This window comes from Coregonus clupeaformis, chromosome 1 (assembly GCF_020615455.1).
Source record: "Coregonus clupeaformis isolate EN_2021a chromosome 1, ASM2061545v1, whole genome shotgun sequence".
NCBI classification, from domain to species: domain Eukaryota; kingdom Metazoa; phylum Chordata; class Actinopteri; order Salmoniformes; family Salmonidae; genus Coregonus; species Coregonus clupeaformis.
In genome coordinates, this window is record NC_059192.1 from 76,237,026 (window position 1) to 76,256,847 (window position 19,822).

At 45.1% G+C, this 19,822-nt stretch overlaps 2 protein-coding genes across 3 annotated transcripts; both read right to left on the reverse strand.

The window, feature by feature from the left end:
* On the reverse strand, nt 1–5,443 carry LOC121584551 (transmembrane protein 130-like). The gene is made up of 8 exons (XM_041900503.1): nt 5,351–5,443; nt 5,161–5,249; nt 4,895–5,063; nt 4,440–4,582; nt 4,170–4,254; nt 3,753–3,955; nt 2,915–3,024; nt 1–325 (listed from the first exon to the last, which is right to left on the reverse strand). The coding sequence occupies exons 1-8, from the start codon at nt 5,356–5,358 to the stop codon at nt 155–157; spliced, it is 978 nt and encodes a 325-aa protein (XP_041756437.1). The 5' UTR covers nt 5,359–5,443; the 3' UTR covers nt 1–154.
* Nucleotides 5,444–14,261: 8,818 nt separating this feature from the next.
* On the reverse strand, nt 14,262–19,000 carry LOC121584563 (transmembrane protein 130-like). 2 transcript variants are annotated; one of them, XM_041900521.2, is made up of 8 exons: nt 18,889–19,000; nt 18,699–18,787; nt 18,437–18,602; nt 17,948–18,093; nt 17,682–17,763; nt 16,985–17,187; nt 16,168–16,280; nt 14,262–15,488 (listed from the first exon to the last, which is right to left on the reverse strand). In XM_041900521.2, exons 1-8 carry the CDS (start codon nt 18,894–18,896, stop codon nt 15,318–15,320), a joined length of 978 nt encoding a protein of 325 aa, XP_041756455.1. In that variant the 5' UTR covers nt 18,897–19,000; the 3' UTR covers nt 14,262–15,317. The 2 variants fall into 2 exon arrangements, with proteins under 2 accessions (XP_041756455.1, XP_041756446.1); XM_041900512.2 differs by having other exon boundaries at nt 18,437–18,605.
* Nucleotides 19,001–19,822: the final 822 nt, after the last annotated feature.

Here is a 19,822-nt window from a genome sequence, read left to right on the forward strand (position 1 = left end):
TGTAAGCTACATTGGTATTACATCACTGACAATTAATAGTTCAATGTTACTGGTGACATATATTCATCTCAAAAAATACATTTTTAGCAAACTATTAACATTTGACTTGAATCAGTCCAACACAAAGCCCAAATCAAAAGTGTGTAAATGAAGACTAGATGCGGCAGGAGTAGGCAACAGATCTGGTCCCGTGCTGCAGAAGGGGTTGGACCTCTCCTTTCTTTGGCCTGGACACATAGATATCACTAGTGATACCAGGGATGTCCTGTTGCGGCTGTAGTTCCATGTCCATGCTGGAGTAAGTGGCGTTACTGGACTTAGATATCTGTAAAAGAATAAATATACAAACAAATATAAACATTTACACTGACACACTTGAGTGGTTTTTTTTGTGTTTTTGGGCTAAATTGTCAAATCAAATCAAATCACATTTTATTGGCCACATGCGCCGAATACAACAGGTGTAGACATTACAGTGAAATGCTTACAATCAACCCTTAACCAACAATGTATTTATTTATTTATAAAAAAGTATAATAAAACAACAACAAAAAAATGTTGAGAAAAAAAGAGCAGAAGTAAAATAAAATAACAGTAGGGAGGCTATATATACAGGGGGGGCGGTACCGGTGCAGAGTCAATGTGCGGGGGCACCGGCTAGTTGAGGTAGTTGAGGTAATATGTACATGTGTGTAGAGTTAAAGTGACTGCATAAATAATTAACAGAGTAGCAGCAGCGTAAAAAGATGGGGTGGGGGGTGGGGGGGCAGTGCGAATAGTCCGGGTAGCCATGATTAGCTGTTCAGGAGTCTTATGGCTTGGGAGTAGAAGCTGTTGAGAAGTCTTTTGGACCTAGACTTGGCACTCCGGTACCACTTGCCGTGCGGTAGTAGAGAGAACAGTCTATGACTAGGGTGGCTGGAGTCTTTGACAATTTTGAGGGCCTTCCTCTGACACCGCCTGGTATAGAGGTCCTGGATGGCAGGAAGCTTGGAATCCGTCTAGCCCTGCGGCCTTTTGAATGTTGACCTGCTTAAAAGTCTTACTCACATTGGCTACAGAGAGCGTGATCACATAGTCATCCGGAACAGCTGGTGCTCTCATGCATGCTTCAGTGTTGCTTGCCTCGAGGCGAGCATATAAGTGGTTTAGCTCGTCTGAAAGTCTTGTGTCACTGGGCAGCTCGCGGCTGTGCTTCCCTTTGTAGTCTGTAATAGTTTTCAAGCCCTGCCACATCCGACGAGCGTCAGAGCCGGTGTAGTACGATTCAATCTTAGTCCTGTATTGACTCTTTGCCTGTTTGATGGTTCGTCGGAGGGCATTGCAGGATTTCTTATAAGCGTCTGGGTTAGAGTCCCGCTCCTTGAAAGCGGCAGCTCTACCCTTTAGCTCAGTGCGGATGTTGCCTGTAATCCATGGCTTCTGGTTGGGATATGTACGTACAGTCACTGTGGGGACGACGTCATCGATGCACTTATTGATGAAGCCAGTGACTGATGTGGTGTACTCCTCAATACTATCTGAAGAATCCCGGAACATGTTCCAGTCTGTGCTAGCAAAACAGTCCTGTAGCTTAGCATCTGCGTCATCTGACCACTTTTTTATTAACCGAGTCACTGGTGCTTCCTGCTTTAGTTGTTGCTTATAAGCAGGAATCAGGAGGATAGAGTTATGGTCAGATATGCCAAATGGAGGGCGAGGGAGAGCTTTGTATGTGTCTCTGTGTGTGGAGTAAAGGTGGTCTAGAGTTTTTTTTCTTCTGGTTGCACATTTAACATGCTGGTAGAAATTAGGTAGAACGGATTTAAGTTTCCCTGCATTAAAGTCCTCGGCCACTAGGAGCACTGCCTCTGGATGAGCATTTTCCTGTTCACTTATGGCCTTATACAGCTCATTCAGTGCATCTAAGTTCATCTTAATGCCAGCATTGGTTTGTGGTGGTAAATAGACAGCTATGAAAAATATAGATGAAAACTCTCTTGGTAAATAGTGTGGTCTACAGCTTATCATAAGATACTCTACCTCAGGCGAGCAAAACCTCGAGACTTCCTTTGTATTTGATTTTGTGCACCAGCTGTTGTTTACAAATATACACAGACCGCCACCCCTTGTCTTAATGGAGTCAGCCGTTCTATCCTGCCGATGTAGCGTATAGCCCGCTAGCTGTATGTTGTCCATGTCTTCGTTCAGCCACAACTCGGTGAAACATAAGATATTACAGTTTTTAATGTCCCGTTGGTAGGATAACCGTAATCTTAGGTCATCTAAATTATTCTCAAATGATTGAATATTGGCTAATAGGATTGATGGAAGAGGCAGTTTACTCGCTCGCCGTCGGATCCTTAAAAGGCACCTCGACCTACGTCCACGATATCTCCGTCTGTGCAAATCCCCATCAATTGACAGCAGTGATGTAGATTCCAGTAAACCTTGAGTCCAGATCCAAGTCCGAGTCCTTTATACTCAAGTCACGAGTCCCTTGGTAGTGCTAAAAGCTGCGGTCCAACCATTTTTTAAGAAAACTTTCATTACAATGTTTGCACTTTTGTAAGGCTGATTAGATAATACAGCTATCTAACAAACATTTGCTGCTCGCTAGTATGTTAAATTATGCAAAAGGAAGAGATTTTCTGAAAACAAAGTCACTACTGGTCGAGTCCAAGTCGAGTCATGAGTAATGAGAATCGTGAGTCGAGTCTGAGTCAAGTCTGAGTCCTGTACTCTAGTACTACAACACAGCTTGACAGTGCTTTCTATGGTTACAGCCAATTTTTGGAGTTGATCCTTAGTCAATTTGCTAGGTATAGATCACCCCCTTGTGGACACATTGTAGAATAGCCTCATTTCTTTAGGAGGAGTATTGAAACAGCGCCTAACATTCTTCAACAAGTCCCTCTATTAGTCTCCTTCCTACCTGTGGTTTGTTGTTATGTCCTTTCTTATGGCGACAAGCTATAACAGTGATGAAGGCGAGGATTGCCAAGATGATCCAAGTACACATGATGAAGAGCAGGATATTGGAGGCTATCAGAAGACAAAGAGAGAACTGTTTATCTACAGTATTCCATGATGCAGTTAGACAAGCTTCAATATTGGTCAGAAGTTCTGCAAGCAGAATTGATTTTCTTTTTACAATTATCTCCCAATTAGTAATTGTCATACTCCCCAGTGTCTGCATACATGATTATTAGCATGTCTCCTCTTGTCTTAACTTTGTGCACCATTGAATCATGTTCCTATTTACACAAACCATCATTCATCATTCTTTTAGTCTTCTGGTTTTAAACAATATATTTGTTATGCATTACAATGAGTTCACAAGCTTCCTGAAACTCCTCTGTAACCGTACCATCCACCACAAATCAATTCACCACAGGAGACATATACAGTATGGGGTGTGGGTCCTACCGTTAAATTGCCCTCCTCCAGAACTCCTTAGCTACATTCCTCAACCCTGGCCACTGTCCCACTGACGTCTTTTCATTTCTCTGAACACACTATCACTCGGTTCAGTTTGAGATTACAGGAAGAACTATGAAATCTAAAGACGTAAATTATCATCAAACCCCTTGTGTTACCAGAACCGCTGAGCGACACTGTACTAATAGATGGATCATTTGTACTATATCAAACAGTCTATACTGTATTGATAGTGAGAGGACAAAGTGTGTGCTGTACTGTACTGTAGCTTCTGCCTAGCGTGACTAAAGTGGACCAAATCTCCACAGACCTCATGATAACACCTGACTTACGATCTCTCCTCACAAAGATGCTGTAGGAGGTCTGCAGTTTGCTGATGTCGTTGCGGGCGCTGATGTCCAGACAGTGGACTCCTAAAGATGTGAAGGTGTGGTTCAGTATCATGGTGTTCTCATACAGCATGGTCAGGTGACAGCCTGTAGGGGTTGCTGATACACAGTTCTGTAGGAACCTCCAGCAGACCCACATGGGAGGACTAGAGAGAGAGAGAGAGAGAGAGAGAGAGAGAGAGGGGGGGATAGAGAGAGAGAGAGGGGAGAGCAAGAGAGGAGAGCGAGCGAGAGAGAGGAGAGAGAGAGAGAGGAGAGAGAGAGTGAGAGAGAATAAATGAGCTGATTCTTTTATGTGTTATACATGTTTAGGATGTTGTATGTGTTAATTGTGTGGGCCTACTGAGAAATTGTACCCACCTTCCATCCACATGAACAGCCAGACTGTTGTTTCTGGAAACCTGGAATATCAAAGGGCTCTTCAACTCAATATTTCTGATGGCGTCTGGAAAAAAGCAGAGATATGCAATACACCTCAATTGTTGGCGACACTTGCTGTATGGTAGACCTAATGTGATATTTAAAAACGGATTTCACTAAATTAATGAGAGATGTCCTCTCAACATTGCCAAAACACACCATTTCAAACCAAATAATTATCAACAAAAATGTGGTATTCTGTCTACCTACCCAAAACTGTAAAATCCATGGTATATTCCCCAGTTAGTGTAGAGGTTTTGTTCATTTGGGCCCCGACTCTCAGCCGCAGAGTGTAGTTTCCAGAGGAGGAGTAGTTATAGTGCACAGACGGCTCCGATCCCTTTAGCACCTCTCTTACAAAACCAGAATATTGATTGATTATTTATTGGGCATAAATATTCACTGAGGACAACCCAGATATAACACGTTAAAGCAATTCCACTTGCTTCTAACGTGGTCCCTGATGGAATACATCCAACACTGACAAGACAATAGAAAACAACAGTAATCCCTACAGTAAAAAACAGCACCACACAACATCGAATAAATACATAAAGAAAAAATAAAACAACCACATAATATTTAAATGTATAGCCTTAACTATAAAAAGGATAACTACAAAACATATATTCGATGATAAACAGGCGAAGTCCACACAGGCCTACCCGTTGCCGAAGTCCCAGGTATAGGTGAATCTGGCGGTGCGTAAAGTGTTCCTTGGATCGAACAGTTCGAACTTGGTCTCGGTTGGAACCTCCGAGGCCAGCTCCTTGTCCCGCACGTAAGTTGCATTTCCTTCCCTCTGGATGAAGCTGAGCTTCCCTGCAATATTTTCTGAATCAAAAAGTGAAAAACATATGAGTTTACAATAAATTGGGTTAAAAATGTGTTGTATTGAAATAATGTTATTTATACGTAAAAGTAAACCTACCCAGATGGATCAAACCGTCAGTCGCGAGCCCCAGAATCTGGGGGCTCAGAATCAGTGGAAGTGACATCACGGCCAACGCAATAATATTTCTGAAATCATAAACCAGAAGTTCACAAAATGATGTTAAATGTTCTGTAATGTAATTCTGCTCATTAACCCAAATATTACACATACAACACATCATATTTACCGATACATTTGCACTTGTCCGCTCACAGAAGAGGAAAATGGTGTAGGCTACTTCAGGACTAAGACATTTAGAAATGTGGACAGTCTTTAAATGGACAACCTACAGTAGATGCTTTGTCAGCCGGTACCAGCAAATTGTTCATGCTTTTTAAGTTTCACAGATACATGTAAAAGCTTGAAATAATGTCTAACGCTTTTAACCATGTGCCTCAGATTACAAAGAGTTGTTGTGTTGTAAATCGCTGACCATGGTGGAGGTAGCAAAATTGATTTTCCTCAGTGAGTTTATGGCCCACATCAACAATGTGGTGGACACTTCTTAGTAATATGGCCAAAGCTATTTTTTCCTCCTACACTGAACAAAAATATAAATGCAACATGCAACAATTTCAAAGATTTTACTGAGTTACAGTTCATATAAGGAAATCAGCCAATTGAAAGAAATGTATTAGGCCCTAATTTATGGATTTCACATCACTGTGAAGACAGATATGCTACATGGCCAAAAGTATGTGGACACCTGCTCATCGAACATCTCTTTCCAAAATCATGGGCATTAATATGGAGTTGGTCCCCCCTTTGCTGATATAACAGCTTCCACTCTTCTGGGAAGGCTTTTCACTAGATGTTGGAACATTGCTGCGGGGACTTGCTTCAGCCACAAGAGCATTAGTGACGTCGGGGACTGATGTTGGGCGATTAGGCCTCGCTCTCAGTCGATGTTCCAATTAATCCCAAAGGTGTTTGATGGGGATTAAAGTCAGGGATCTGTGCAGGCCAGTCAAGTTCTTCCACACCGATCTTGACAAACCATTCCTGTATGGACCTCGCTTTGTGCATGGGGGCATTGTCATGCTGAAACAGGAAAGGGCCTTCCCCAAACTGTTGCCACAAAGTTGGAAGCACAGAATAATCTAGAATGTAATTGTATGCTGTAGCGTTAAGATTTCACTTCACTGGAACTAAGGGGCCGAGCCCGAACCATGAAAAACAGCCCCAGACCATTATTCCTCCTCCACCAAACTTTACTGTTGGCACTCTGCATTCGGGCAGATAGCGTACTCCTGGAATCCGCTAAACCCAGATTCGTCAGTCGGACTGCCAGATGGTGAAGCGTGATTCATCCCTCCAGAGAACGCCTTTCCACTGCTCCAGAGTTCAATGGCGGCAAGCTTTACAGCCGCGCTTGGCATTGCGCATGGTGATCATAGGCTTGCGTGCGGCTGCTCAGCCACGGAATTCCATTTCATGAAGCTCCCGACAAACAGTTATTGTACTGATGTTGCTTCCAGACTGCAGGAATGTCCAACAGAGCTGTTGCCAGAGAATTGAATGTTAATTTCTCTACCATAAGCTGCCTCCAATGTCGTTTTAGAGAATTTGGCAGTACGTCCAACCGGCCTCACAAATGCAGACCACGTGTATGGCATTGTGTGGGTGAGCGGTTTGCTGACGTCAATGTTGTGAACATGGTGCCCCATGTGGTGGTGGGGTTATGGTATGGGCAGGTATCAGCTACGGACAATGAACACAATTGCATTTTATCGATGTCAATTTTGAATTCACAGAGATACCATGATGAGATCCTAAGGCCCATTGGCGTGCCATTCATCCGCCGCCATCACCTCATGTTTCAGCATGATAATGCATGGTCCCATATTGCAAGGATCTGTACACAATTCCTGGAAGCTGAAAATGTCCCAGTTCTTCGATGGCCTGCATGCTCACCAGACATGTCACGCATTGAGCATGTTTGGGATGCTCTGGATCGACACGTACGATGGCATGTTCCATTTCCCGCCAATATCCAGCAACTTCGCACAGCCATTGAAGAGTGGGCCAACATTCCACAGGCCACAATCAACAGCCTGATCAACTGTGTGCGAAGGAGATGTGTCAGGATAAACGTGTATGCGGTGAACGAAGTCAAGCGCAGGACACCGAGAGACTGGCAGATGTACTTTACTAATAAACGTAATGAAAAGTACAAAACAACAAAACCTCCAAAACAGGGAGGAACAATAATCGTAATACACAGTCCTGCCGAAAACAAACGGAGAACAATCACAGACAACAAACGAATGACAGACAGGGGTTATAAAGGGAAACCATCAACACTAATGGGAAACAGGTGTACACAAAGCAGACCAATCTAGATGATTGCTGAAACCTAGATCGGTGGCAGCTAGTATTCCGGGGACGACGAACGCCGAAGCCTGCCTGAGCAAGGAGGAGGAGCAGCCTCGGCTAAATCCGTGACAGTACCCCCCCCTTGACGCGCGGCTCCAGCCGTGCGCCGACCCCGGCCTCGGGGACGGCCAGGAGGACGCGGAGCAGGGCGAGTCGGATGACTCCGGTGGAAATCCCTCAGCATGGAGGGGTCTAGGATGTCCCTCCTAGGGACCCAGCACCGTTCCTCCGGACCGTACCCCTCCCACTCCACAAGATACTGCAGGCCCCCCATCCGACGCCTTGAATCCAAGATGGAACGGACTGAGTACGCCGGAGCCCCCTCGATGTCCAATGGGGGCGGAGGAACCTCTCGTACCTCACTCTCCTGGATTGGACCAGCTACCACCAGCCTGAGGAGAGACACATGGAATGAGGGGTTAATGCGGTAATTAATTGGCAGTTGTAATCTATAGCATACCTCGTTCAATCTCCTCAGGACTTTAAATGGCCCCACAAACCGCCGACCCAGCTTCCGGCAGGGCAGGCGAAGGGGCAGGTTTTGGGTCGAGAGCCAGACCCGATCTCCCGGTGCATACACCGGAGCCTCACTACGGTGGCGATCGGCGCTCGCCTTCTGCCGCCTGATGGCCCGTTGCAGATGGACATGCGCAGCGTTCCATGTCTCCTCCGAGCACCGAAACCACTCGTCCACCGCAGGGGCTTCGATCTGGCTCTGATGCCAAGGTGCCAGAACCGGCTGATAACCCAGCACACACTGAAAAGGCGTAATGTTAGTGGAGGAGTGACGGAGTGAGTTTTGAGCTATCTCCGCCCAGGGGATATATACCGACCACTCCCCCTGCCGGTCCTGGCAATAGGACCTCAGAAACCTACCCACATCCTGGTTAACTCTTTCCACCTGCCCATTACTCTCGGGGTGAAAACCTGAGGTAAGGCTAATCGAGACCCCCAGACGTTCCATAAACGCCTTCCAGACTCTAGAGGTGAACTGGGGACCCCGATCAGACACTATATCCTCAGGCACCCCGTAGTGCCGGAAGACGTGTGTAAACAGGGCGTCAGCAGTTTGTAGGGCTGTAGGGAGACCTGGCATAGGAATGAGACGGCAGGCCTTTGAAAACCGATCCACAACGACCAAGATCGTAGTGTTCCCCTGGGAGGGGGGAAGGTCCGTGACAAAATCCACCGATAGGTGCGACCACGGCCGTTGTGGAACGGGTAGGGGTTGTAATTTCCCTCTGGGTAGGTGTCTAGGCGCCTTACACTGGGCGCACACCGAGCAGGAGGAAACATAAACCTGCATGTCCTTAGCTAAAGTGGGCCACCAGTACTTCCCACTAAGGCAGTGCACCGTCCGACCAATACCAGGATGACCAGAGGAGGGTGACGTGTGAGCCCAATAGATCAATCGATCACAAACCTCGAGCGGCACGTACTTCCGATCCTCTGGACATTGTGGGGGAGTAGGATCGGTACGTAACGCCCGCTCGATGTCCGCATCAACCTCCCACACCACCGGTGCCACCAGACAAGACTCCGGAAGTATGGGAGTGGGCTCAATGGACCTCTCCTCTGTGTCATACAGTCGGGACAGGGCGTCCGCCTTAGTGTTCTGTGACCCTGGTCTATAGGTGAGTTTAAATACAAATCTGGTAAAGAACATGGCCCACCTTGCCTGGCGAGGGTTTAGCCTCCTCGCTGCCCGGATGTACTCCAGGTTACGATGGTCAGTCAAAATGAGAAAAGGGTGGTTAGCCCCCTCAAGCCAATGTCTCCACACCTTCAAGGCTTGGACTATAGCCAACAGCTCCCTGTCCCCCACGTCATAATTACGCTCCGCCGGACTGAGCTTCTTAGAGAAGAAGGCACAGGGGCGGAGTTTTGGTGGCGTACCTGAGCGCTGAGATAGTACAGCACCAATCCCAGCCTCGGACGCATCCACCTCGACTTGGAACGCCAAAGAGGGATCCGGATGTGCCAGCACCGGAGCCGAGGTAAACAGGTCCTTCAGATGTCTAAACGCCCTGTCCGCCTCAGCCGACCACTGCAGATGCGCCGGACCCCCCTTTAGCAGGGAGGTGATGGGAGCTGCTACCTGTCCAAAGCCCCGGATAAACCTCCGGTAGTAATTGGCAAAACCCAAAAACCGCTGCACTTCCTTCACCGTGGTGGGAGTCTGCCAATTACGCACGGCTGAAACGCGGTCAATCTCCATCTCCACCCCTGACGCGGACAACCGATGCTCCAGGTAGGAGATGGATTCCTGGAAGAACAGACACTTCTCTGCCTTCACATACAGGTCATGCTCCAACAGTCTACCAAGCACCCGACGCACCAGGGACACATGCTCGGCGCGTGTAGCGGAGTATATTAGAATGTCATCAATATACACCACTACACCCTGTCCATGCAAGTCCCGGAAAATCTCGTCCACAAACGATTGGAATACTAAAGGAGCATTCATTAAACCATATGGCATGACAAGGTACTCATAGTGACCCGAGGTTGTACTAAATGCTGTCTTCCACTCATCTCCCTCCCTAATGCGCACCAGGTTGTACGCGCTCCTGAAGTCCAATTTTGTGAAGAATCGCGCCCCGTGTAATGACTCCGTCATACTAGCAATCAGAGGGAGAGGATAGCTGTACTTGATTGTGATCTGATTGAGACCACGGTAATCAATACACGGGCGTAAACCCCCATCCTTCTTCTTCACAAAAAAGAAACTTGATGACACAGGGGAAGTGGATGGCCGTATGTATCCCTGTCCCAGAGATTCGGCGACATATGTCTCCATAGCCGCCGTCTCCTCCTGAGACAGAGGATACACATGACTACGAGGAAGGGCAGCGCCTACTTGGAGGTCTATCGCACAATCCCCCTGTCGATGAGGTGGTAATTGAGTCGCCTTCTTTTTACTGAAGGCGAGCGCCAAATCGGCATATTCAGGTGGAAGGTGCATGGGGGGAACTTGGTTCGGACTTTCCACCGTCGTTGCCCCTACGGAAACACCTACACACCGCCCGAAACACTGATCAGACCATCCCTTGAGAGCCCTCTGCTGCCGTGAAATGTTAGGGTAATGTGACATTAACCAGGGGAGTCCCAACACCACGGGAAAAGCAGGAGAATCCATCAAATACAGACTAATTAACTCCTCATGGCCCTTCTGCGTTTTCATCTTGAGAGGTGCTGTGACTTCCCTAATCAATCCTGACCCCAAAGGACGGCTATCTAGGGCATGGATGGGGAAGGGCACATCAACGGGTACAATAGGAATCCCTAACTTATAGGTGAACTGGCGATCTATAAAATTCCCAGCTGCGCCTGAATCTATTAGTGCCTTATGCTGGGAATGAGGAGAGACCTCGGGAAACATAACAGTAATACACATATGCGCACCAGAGAGCTCTGGGTGAGTTGGGTGCCTACTCATCAGTGCGCTGCCTACCGCCTCAAATCCCAGGAGACCCTCCCTAGCACCGACCAGCAGTGTGTCCTCTGCGGCCACAGTTGGTGCAGGGGACGGCCTCCCTCCTGGCCACTCTCCTGGTCTCCCTAGCACCAGCACCTCCGAGCTCCATAGGGGTCGGCTCGGAAGTGCTGGGGGATGGAATGGACGGCCCTGAATCCGGACGTCCGCGGGTAGCCAACAGGGTATCCAGGCGAATAGACATGTCCACCAGTTGGTCGAAGCTGAGTTGGTGTCCCTGCAGGCCAATTCCCGACGCACGTCCTCCCTCAGGCTACATCGGTAGTGGTCGATGAGGGCCCTCTCATTCCATTCCGCGTTGGCAGCCAGCGTCCGGAAGTCCAGCGCGAACTCCTGTGCGCTCCTCCTCCCCTGCCTGAGGTGGAATAGACGCTCACCTGCCGCCTTACCCTCTGGTGGATGATCGAAAACTGCCCTGAAGCGGCGGGTGAACTCCGCATAGTTGACATTAGCGGCGTCTATTCCCCCCCACTTGGCGTTGGCCCACTCCAGCGCCTTGCCGGACAGACAGGAGATGAGGGCGGACACGCTCTCGTATCCCGAGGGCACCGGGTGGATGGTTGCCAGGTAGAGTTCAACCTGGAGCAGGAAACCCTGACACCCGGCAGCTGTGCCATCATAAGCCCTCGGGAGCGAGAGCCGAATCCCACTGGACCCCGGAGGAGAAGCGATGGGTAATGCCGATGGTGGTGGTATCGTAGGAGGAGGTGTAGGCAGACCCCCTCTTTCCCATCGCTCCATAGTGCTCACCACCCGTTCCATGGCGGTGCCGAGAGCCTGGATCATGGCCGCTTGTTGTTCAATGCGTTCCTCCACTGATCCAGCTGGCACCGCCGCTCCTGCTGACTCCATGGAAGGTGTGTGATTCTGTCAGGATAAACGTGTATGCGGTGAACGAAGTCAAGCGCAGGACACCGAGAGACTGGCAGATGTACTTTACTAATAAACGTAATGAAAACTACAAAACAACAAAACCTCCAAAACAGGGAGGAACAATAATCGCAATACACAGTCCTGCCGAAAACAAACGGAGAACAATCACACACAACAAACGAATGACAGACAGGGATTATAAAGGGAAACCATCAACACTAATGGGAAACAGGTGTACACAAAGCAGACCAATCTAGATGATTGCTGAAACCTAGATCGGTGGCAGCTAGTACTCCGGGGACGACGAACGCAGAAGCCTGCCCGAGCAAGGAGGAGGAGCAGCCTCGGCTAAATCCGTGACAAGATGTGACGCGCTGCATGAGACAAATGGTGGTCACACCAGATACTGACTGGTTTTCTGATCCACGTCCCTACCTTTTTTTTAAGGTATCTGTGACCAACAGATGCATATCTCTATTCCCAGTCATGTGGAATCCATAGATTAGGGCCTGATGAATTTATTTAAATTGACTGATTTCCTTATATGAACTGTAACAGTCAAATCTTAGAAATTGTTCCATGTTGAGTTTATATTTTTGTTCAGTAAAATTAGCTAGACCCTTGTTTGATGTAAGCTAAGGAAGCTGCTTGCATCTCAGTTATGAGTTCAAGTATTGAATATGACAACAGGATAGAGGCATACACAGAGAAATTACTGGACTGGTCCCCTGTGAATGACGCCTTTCATCGCTTCTGTGATTTTTAGATCATAGTGAGTAAGTATACTTTTGATGGCCATTGTCAAGTGTATAGGACCTAATATTAACTACTGGCTAATGGCGCTTAAAATGCGTAAGGGTTCTCTGCTTAAAAGCCAACACCTACAGGTGTGAAGTGGAATACAACATTAGTCGTGGTACGTCTCTAGGAAAAATAATTACAATGCCACCATTTTATATATAACAACGTTGTCTTCTCTAAGTATCCCAAACCGTATCGGAATCAAACACTGCGCTGCCTGAAGTGAGGCTGTCAAACTTCACCTTCTCTGTTTCCGTGGAGTGGGAGGCAGAAAAGGTGGTACCCGTGACTTCACGGATTTAGTCAAGCAATTTCGGTGCTTTGCTTTGCTTTTAGGTGGATCAACAACTCGGTATTGGCATATCGTTTTTAAATGTGAGCATGCTTTTCTCCTCGACAATACAACATCTGAGGTGGTGTGTCAGAAATCAAACCTCTTCCGCGGTAGAATACGCGTGCTTCCTCGCCGAAAGGAAGCTATCGAGAAGGGTAAGACCTTCTTCCTTCAGCTTACTAATGGATTGAGAGAAGGGTAAGACCTTCTTCCTTCAGCTTACTAATGGTTTGAGAGAAGGGGAGGAGCTTTTTCCTTTAGCTTACTAATGGATTGAGAGAAGGGGAGGAGCTTTTTCCTTTAGTTTACTAATGGTTTGAGAGAAGGGGAGGACCTTTTTCCTTTAGCTTACTAATGGATTGAGAGAAGGGGAGGAGCTTTTTCCTTTAGTTTACTAATGGATTGAGAGAAGGGGACCTTTTTCCTTTAGTTTACTAATGGATTGAGAGAAGGGGACCTTTTTCCTTTAGTTTACTAATGGATTGAGAGAAGGGGACCTTTTTCCTTTAGTTTACTAATGGATTGAGAGAAGGGGAGGACCTTTTTCCTTTAGATTACTAATGAATTGACACACTCCACCACTTGACCACTTATCGGTGTCGGGTCACGGAGGCGAGAGGACGAGGAGAGAGGACGAAGGACTGACTTTTGTTCAAATGAGAAAAGGCCCCAGACCTAGCAGTGTGAAACTAGTCGGTCGACCATTCAGTGGTGGAAAAAGTACCCAATTGTCATACTTGAGTAAAAGTAAAGATACCTTCATAGAAAATGACCCAACATATACATGGATTTGGGGGACAATAACCAGTGTATAACATTGTAAATATAACAAGACTTCTTACTGACAACGAAACTTGATTTATTTTTACTTTCAGCATTGTCTTTCTTGGCATTCCACTAAATTATTTTGTAAATTAAATTAAAATGTTTTTAAGATGTTGGTGAGTCTGCAAAAAAAATCTTATGCAAGCTAAAGCTACCTGTCAATCAAGTCCTTTCATCTCAAAGCCATTGTCATTAGTCATGAATTCATCTCTGTAGCCCTGACAGAAAGGTGGGTTTGGTGACAGCAGAGAGGAAGAGGCGAAGCCAGAGGGATAACTCGGCCCAAAATCTGTCTTCTCCAGCAGGTGACGTTTATTTATTTTAAATTTTTTCGCTCACCAAGCAAGGTTTTTTGTATGGAGGTCAAAGAGTGTCGAATTTGGTTAACCAAAAATTGAATGGCTTATTTGCTACGTGTGGCTTATTTGATCGAATAGAGGTTTCGTAATGCTTAGGTTGTTACGACTGTACTGATATTAGTAGGATGTGACATAAAAAGCACCTTATATCAGAGTTCTGCCTGTTGTCACACGTGTATCTGCCCTCTCATTGGCTAGAATGGTCCTACTTGATCTCTTTTCCTCCAGACTTCCTTCCATTTTTGAAGACATTTATTTTCATTATTAGAGTGGCCAATGGAGTATCTGGTCAATATAATGGATCATCTGTGGTGACAGCCAGTATGGCTAGGTAATACCAATGATGTATATGAACACTGGATTGCTTATGCTATGTATTTGTCATTGAGAGGCTTTGAAGCCGCCGGTCAGCCATATTGGCACTCCCCAGTAGGTTCAGTCCTCCACAGGAATGTATGGAACTCTACAGTATATCAATTAAATGTTTAAAGGACAAAATTACATGTATTTAAATCTTTTTTGCTTGTAGTGGAGACAGTAACATAGGGATCTAATAATATTTAAAAGTATGCGATATGGTGTCTGTAATAGAATAAATGTGGCAAAACCTAATGTAGAAATATAATAAATGAATTTCTATAGCTTTCCAAAATTGTTTTTACAATGGTGGGGGAGTGCCAAAATGGAGGCACGGTGGCTTCAACACAGCGCCACCAATCAGTAATCTAGCGTATATATAAATCATTGAGTAATACCCATTAGGACCGTTCCCTACAGGGTTACTGGCAGGTCTCATCTATCATCATAGTGGGAACCACTGCTCTAAAACCCCTTGGATGGATATTTAGTTTTCGAGGTCAGTCTTTTGGCTGGGTCTGAGGATGGGATCATCAAAGGCAAAATAGTGTAAGTATAGAATCCACACAGACAGAGGAATGTAAGCTACATCACTATTACATCACTGACAATTAATAATTCAATGTTACTGGTGACATATATTCATCTCAAACCATACATTTTTAGCAAACTATTAACATTTGACTTGAATCAGTCCAACACAAAGCCCAAATCAAAAGTGTGTAAATGAAGACTAGATGCGGCAGGAGTAGGCGACAGATCTGGTCCCGTGCTGCAGAAGGGGTTGGACCTCTCCTTTCTTTGGCCTGGACACATAGATATCACTAGTGATACCAGGGATGTCCTGTTGCGGCTGTAGTTCCATGTCCATGCTGGAGTAAGTGGCGTTACTGGACTTAGATATCTGTAAAAGAATAAATATACAAACAAATATAAACATTTACACTGATACACAAGTGTTTTTTTGGTGTTTATAGGGCTACATTGTCTGAACATTTCTTAGTAATTCCATATTGAACAATAACAAATGCACTGTGCAAATTCCCATCACATGACAGCAGTGATGTAGATTCCAGTAAACCTTGAGTCCGGATCCAAGTCTGAGTCCTTTATACTCAAGTCACGAGTCCCTTGGTAGTGCTAAAAGCTGTGGTCCAACCGTTTTTTAAGATAGCTTTCATTACAATGTTTGCACTTTTGTAAGGCTGATTAGATAATATAGCTATTTTTCTAACATTTGCTGTTGTAGCTAGTATGTTGAATTATGCAAAAGAGAGAGATTTTCTGACAACTCAACTACTGGTCGAGTCCAAGTCCGAGTCAATACTGATCGAGTCCGAGTCACGAGTCATGACAATCGTGACTTGAGTCTGAATCAAAACTGAATCCTGTACTCCAGTACTACAACACCGCTTGACAGTGCTTTCTACAGCTACGGACAATTTTTGGAGTTGATCGTTAGTCAATTTGTTAGGTATATATCACCCCCTTGTGGACACATTGTAGAATAGCCTCCTATCTTTGGGAGGAGTATTGAAACAGGGCCTAACATTCTTCAACAAGTCTCTCTGTCAGTCTCCAACCTGTGATTTGTTGTTGTGTCCATTCTTAGTGCGACAGGCTATAACAGTGATGAAGGCGAGGATTGCCAAGATGATCCCAGCACACGTCAGGGTGAAGAGCAGGTTAATGGAGGCTATAAGAAGACAAAGAGAGAACTGTTTTTCTACAGTATTACATGATGCAGTTAGACAAGCTTCAATACTGGTCAGAAGTTCTTGGGTACAATTATCTCCCAATTAGTAATTGTCATACTCCCCAGTGTCTGCACACATGATTATTAGCATGTCTCCTCTTGTCTTAACTTTGTGCACCATTGAATCATGTTCCTATTTACACAAACCATCATTCATCATTCTTTTAGTCTTCTGGTTTTAAACAATCTATTTGTTATCCATTACAATGAGTTCACAAGCTTCCTGAAACTCCTCTGTAATCGTACCATCCACCACAAATAAATTCACCACAGGAGACATATACAGTATGGGGTGTGGGTCCTACCGTTGAATTGCTCTCCTCCAGAACTCCTTAGCTGTATTCCTCAACCCTGGCCACTGTCCCTTTGACGTCTTTTCATTTCTCTGAACACACTATCACTCGGTTCACTTTGAGATTACTGGAAGAACCATGAACTCTAAAGAGGTAAATTATCATCAAAAGTCCTTGTGCTACCAGAACCGCTGAGCGACACTGTACTAATAGATGGATCATTTGTACTATATCAAACAGTCTATACTGTATTGATAGTGAGAGGACAAAGTGTGTACTGTACTGTACTGTAGCCTAGCGTGACTAAAGTGGACCAAATCTCCACAGACCTCATGATAACACCTGACTTACGATCTCTCCTCACAAAGATGCTGTAGGAGGTCTGCAGTTTGCTGATGTCGTTGCGGGCACTGATGTCCAGACAGTGGACTCCTAAAGATGTGAAGGTGTGGTTCAGTATCATGGTGTTCTCATACAGCATGGTCAGGTGACAGCCTGTAGGGGTTGCTGATACACAGTTCTGTAGGAACCTCCAGCAGACCCACATGGGAGGACTAGAGAGAGAGAGAGGGGGGGGAGAGATAGAGAGAGAGAGAGAGGGGAGAGCAAGAGAGGAGAGCGAGCGAGAGAGAGGAGAGAGAGAGAGGAGAGAGAGAGTGAGAGAGAATAAATGGAGAGGAACAAACATCATTGTAAATCTAACCCATATTTATGTTTATTTATTTTCCCATTTGTACTTTAACTATTTGCACATTGTTACAACACTGTATTTAGACAGAATATGACATTTGAAATGTCTTTATTCTTTTGAAACCTCTGAGTGTAATGTTTACTGTTAATATTTATTGTTTATTTCACTTTTGTTTACTATCTACTTCACTTGCTATGGCAATGTTAACATACGTTTCCCATGCCAATAAAGCCCTTAAATTGAATTGAATTGAATTGCGAGAGAAAGAGAATAAATGAGCTGATTATTTTATGTGTTATACATGTTTAGGAGGTTGTATGTGTTCATTGTGTGGGCCTACTGAGAAATTGTACGCACCTTCCATCCACATGAACAGCCAGACTGTTGTTTCTGGAAACCTGGAATATCAAAGGGCTCAACTCAATATTTCTGATGGCGTCTGGAAAATAGCAGAGATATGCAATACACCTCAATTGTTGGCGACCAGTGCTGTATGGTAGACATAATGTGATTTTAAAAACGGATTTCACTAAATTAATGAGAGATGTCCTCTCAACGTTGCCAAAACACACCATTTCAAATCAAATAATTATCAACAAAAATGTTGTATTCCGTCTACCTACCCAAAACGGTAACGTCCATGGTATATTCCCCAGTTAGTGGAGTAGAGATTTTGTTCATTTGGGCCACCACTCTCAGCCGCAGAGTGTAGTTTCCAGAGGAGGAGTAGTTATAGTACACAGACGGCTTTGATCCCATTAAGACCTCTCTTACAAAACCAGAATATTGATTGATTGATTGATTGATTGATTGATTGATTGATGGGGAGGGGGGGGGGGGGGGTAATATGCACTGAGGACAACCCAGGGGATAACACATTAAAGCAATTCCACTTGTTTCTAATGTGGTCCCTGATGGAATACATACAACACTGACAATACAATAGAAAACAACAGTAATCCCTACAGTAAAAAACAGCACCACACAACATCGAATAAATAAATAACAAATAAAACAACCACATAATATTTAAATGTATAGCCTTAACTATAAAAAGGAAAACTACAAAACATATATTCGATGATAAACAGGCGAAGTCCACACAGGCCTACCCGTTGCCGAAGTCCCAGGTATAGGTGAATCTGGCGGTGCGTAAAGTGTTCCTTGGATCGAACAGTTCGAACTTGGTCTCGGTTGGAACCTCCGAGGCCAGCTCCTTGTCCCGCACGTAAGTCACATTTCCTTCCCTCTGAATGAAGTTAAGCTTCCCTGCAATATCTTCTGAATAAAAAAGTAAAAAATATATAAGTTTACTATAAATTGTGTTAAAAATGTGTTGTATTGAAATAATGTTATGCGTAATAGTAAACCTACGAAGATTGCTCAAACCGTCTGTCGCGACCCCCAAAACCTGAGGGCTCAGAATCACTGGAAGTGACATTACGACCAACGCAATTATGTTTCTGAAATCATAAACCAGAAGTTCACAAAATGATGTTACATTTACTGTAATGTAATTCTGCTTATTTGCCCAAATATTAAACATACAACACATCATATTTACCGATACATTTGCGCTTGTCCGCTCACAGAAGAGGAAAATGGTGTAGGCTACTTCAGGACAAAAAAATTGAGAAATGGGGAGAGTCTTCAAATGGACAACCTTTAGTAGATGCTTTGTCAGCCGATGCCAGCAAATTGTTCATGCCCTTTATGTTTCCCAGATATACATAATAGCTTGAAATCCTGTCCATGCGTTTTACCATGTGCGTCGGAATACAAAGAGTTGTTGTGTCTCGTGTGGCTCAGTTGGTGGAGCATGGCACTTGCAACGCTGTGGGTTCGATTCCCACGGAGGACCAGTACGGAAAATGTTTGCACTCACAATTGTATTTCGCTCTGGATAAGCGCGTCTGCTAAATGACTAAAATGTAAAGGTGTTGTAAGTCGCTGACGATAGTGGAGGTAGCACAATTGATTTTCCTCACTGAGTTTATGGCCCACATCAAAAATGTGCTGGACACCTCTTAGGAATGGCCAACGCTATCTTTTCCTCCTTTTTACCTAGAAAATCAAATGTCATTGGTCACATGCGCAGAATACAACAGGTGTAGACTTTACAGTGAAACGCTTACTCACGAGCCCATTCCCAACAATGCAGAGTTAAAAAGTAAGACAAATATTTGCTAAATAAAAAGGTAAATAATAACACAATAAAAATAATAACGAGGCTATATACAAGGAGTACCGGTAGCGAGTCAATGTGCAGGGGTACGAGGTAGTTGAGGTAATTGAGGTAATACATGTGGGTAGAGGATAAATTGATTAGGCAATCAGGATAGATGATAAACAGAGTAAAGTGTGTCTATGTGCAAGTGTGTGTGTGGCGTCAATATGCATGCGTGTGTGTTTTGTGTGTGTGAGCGTATGTAGTGTGTGTGTGTGAGCATATGTAGTGTGTGTGTGTGTGTTGGAGTGTCAGTGCAGTATGTGTGTGA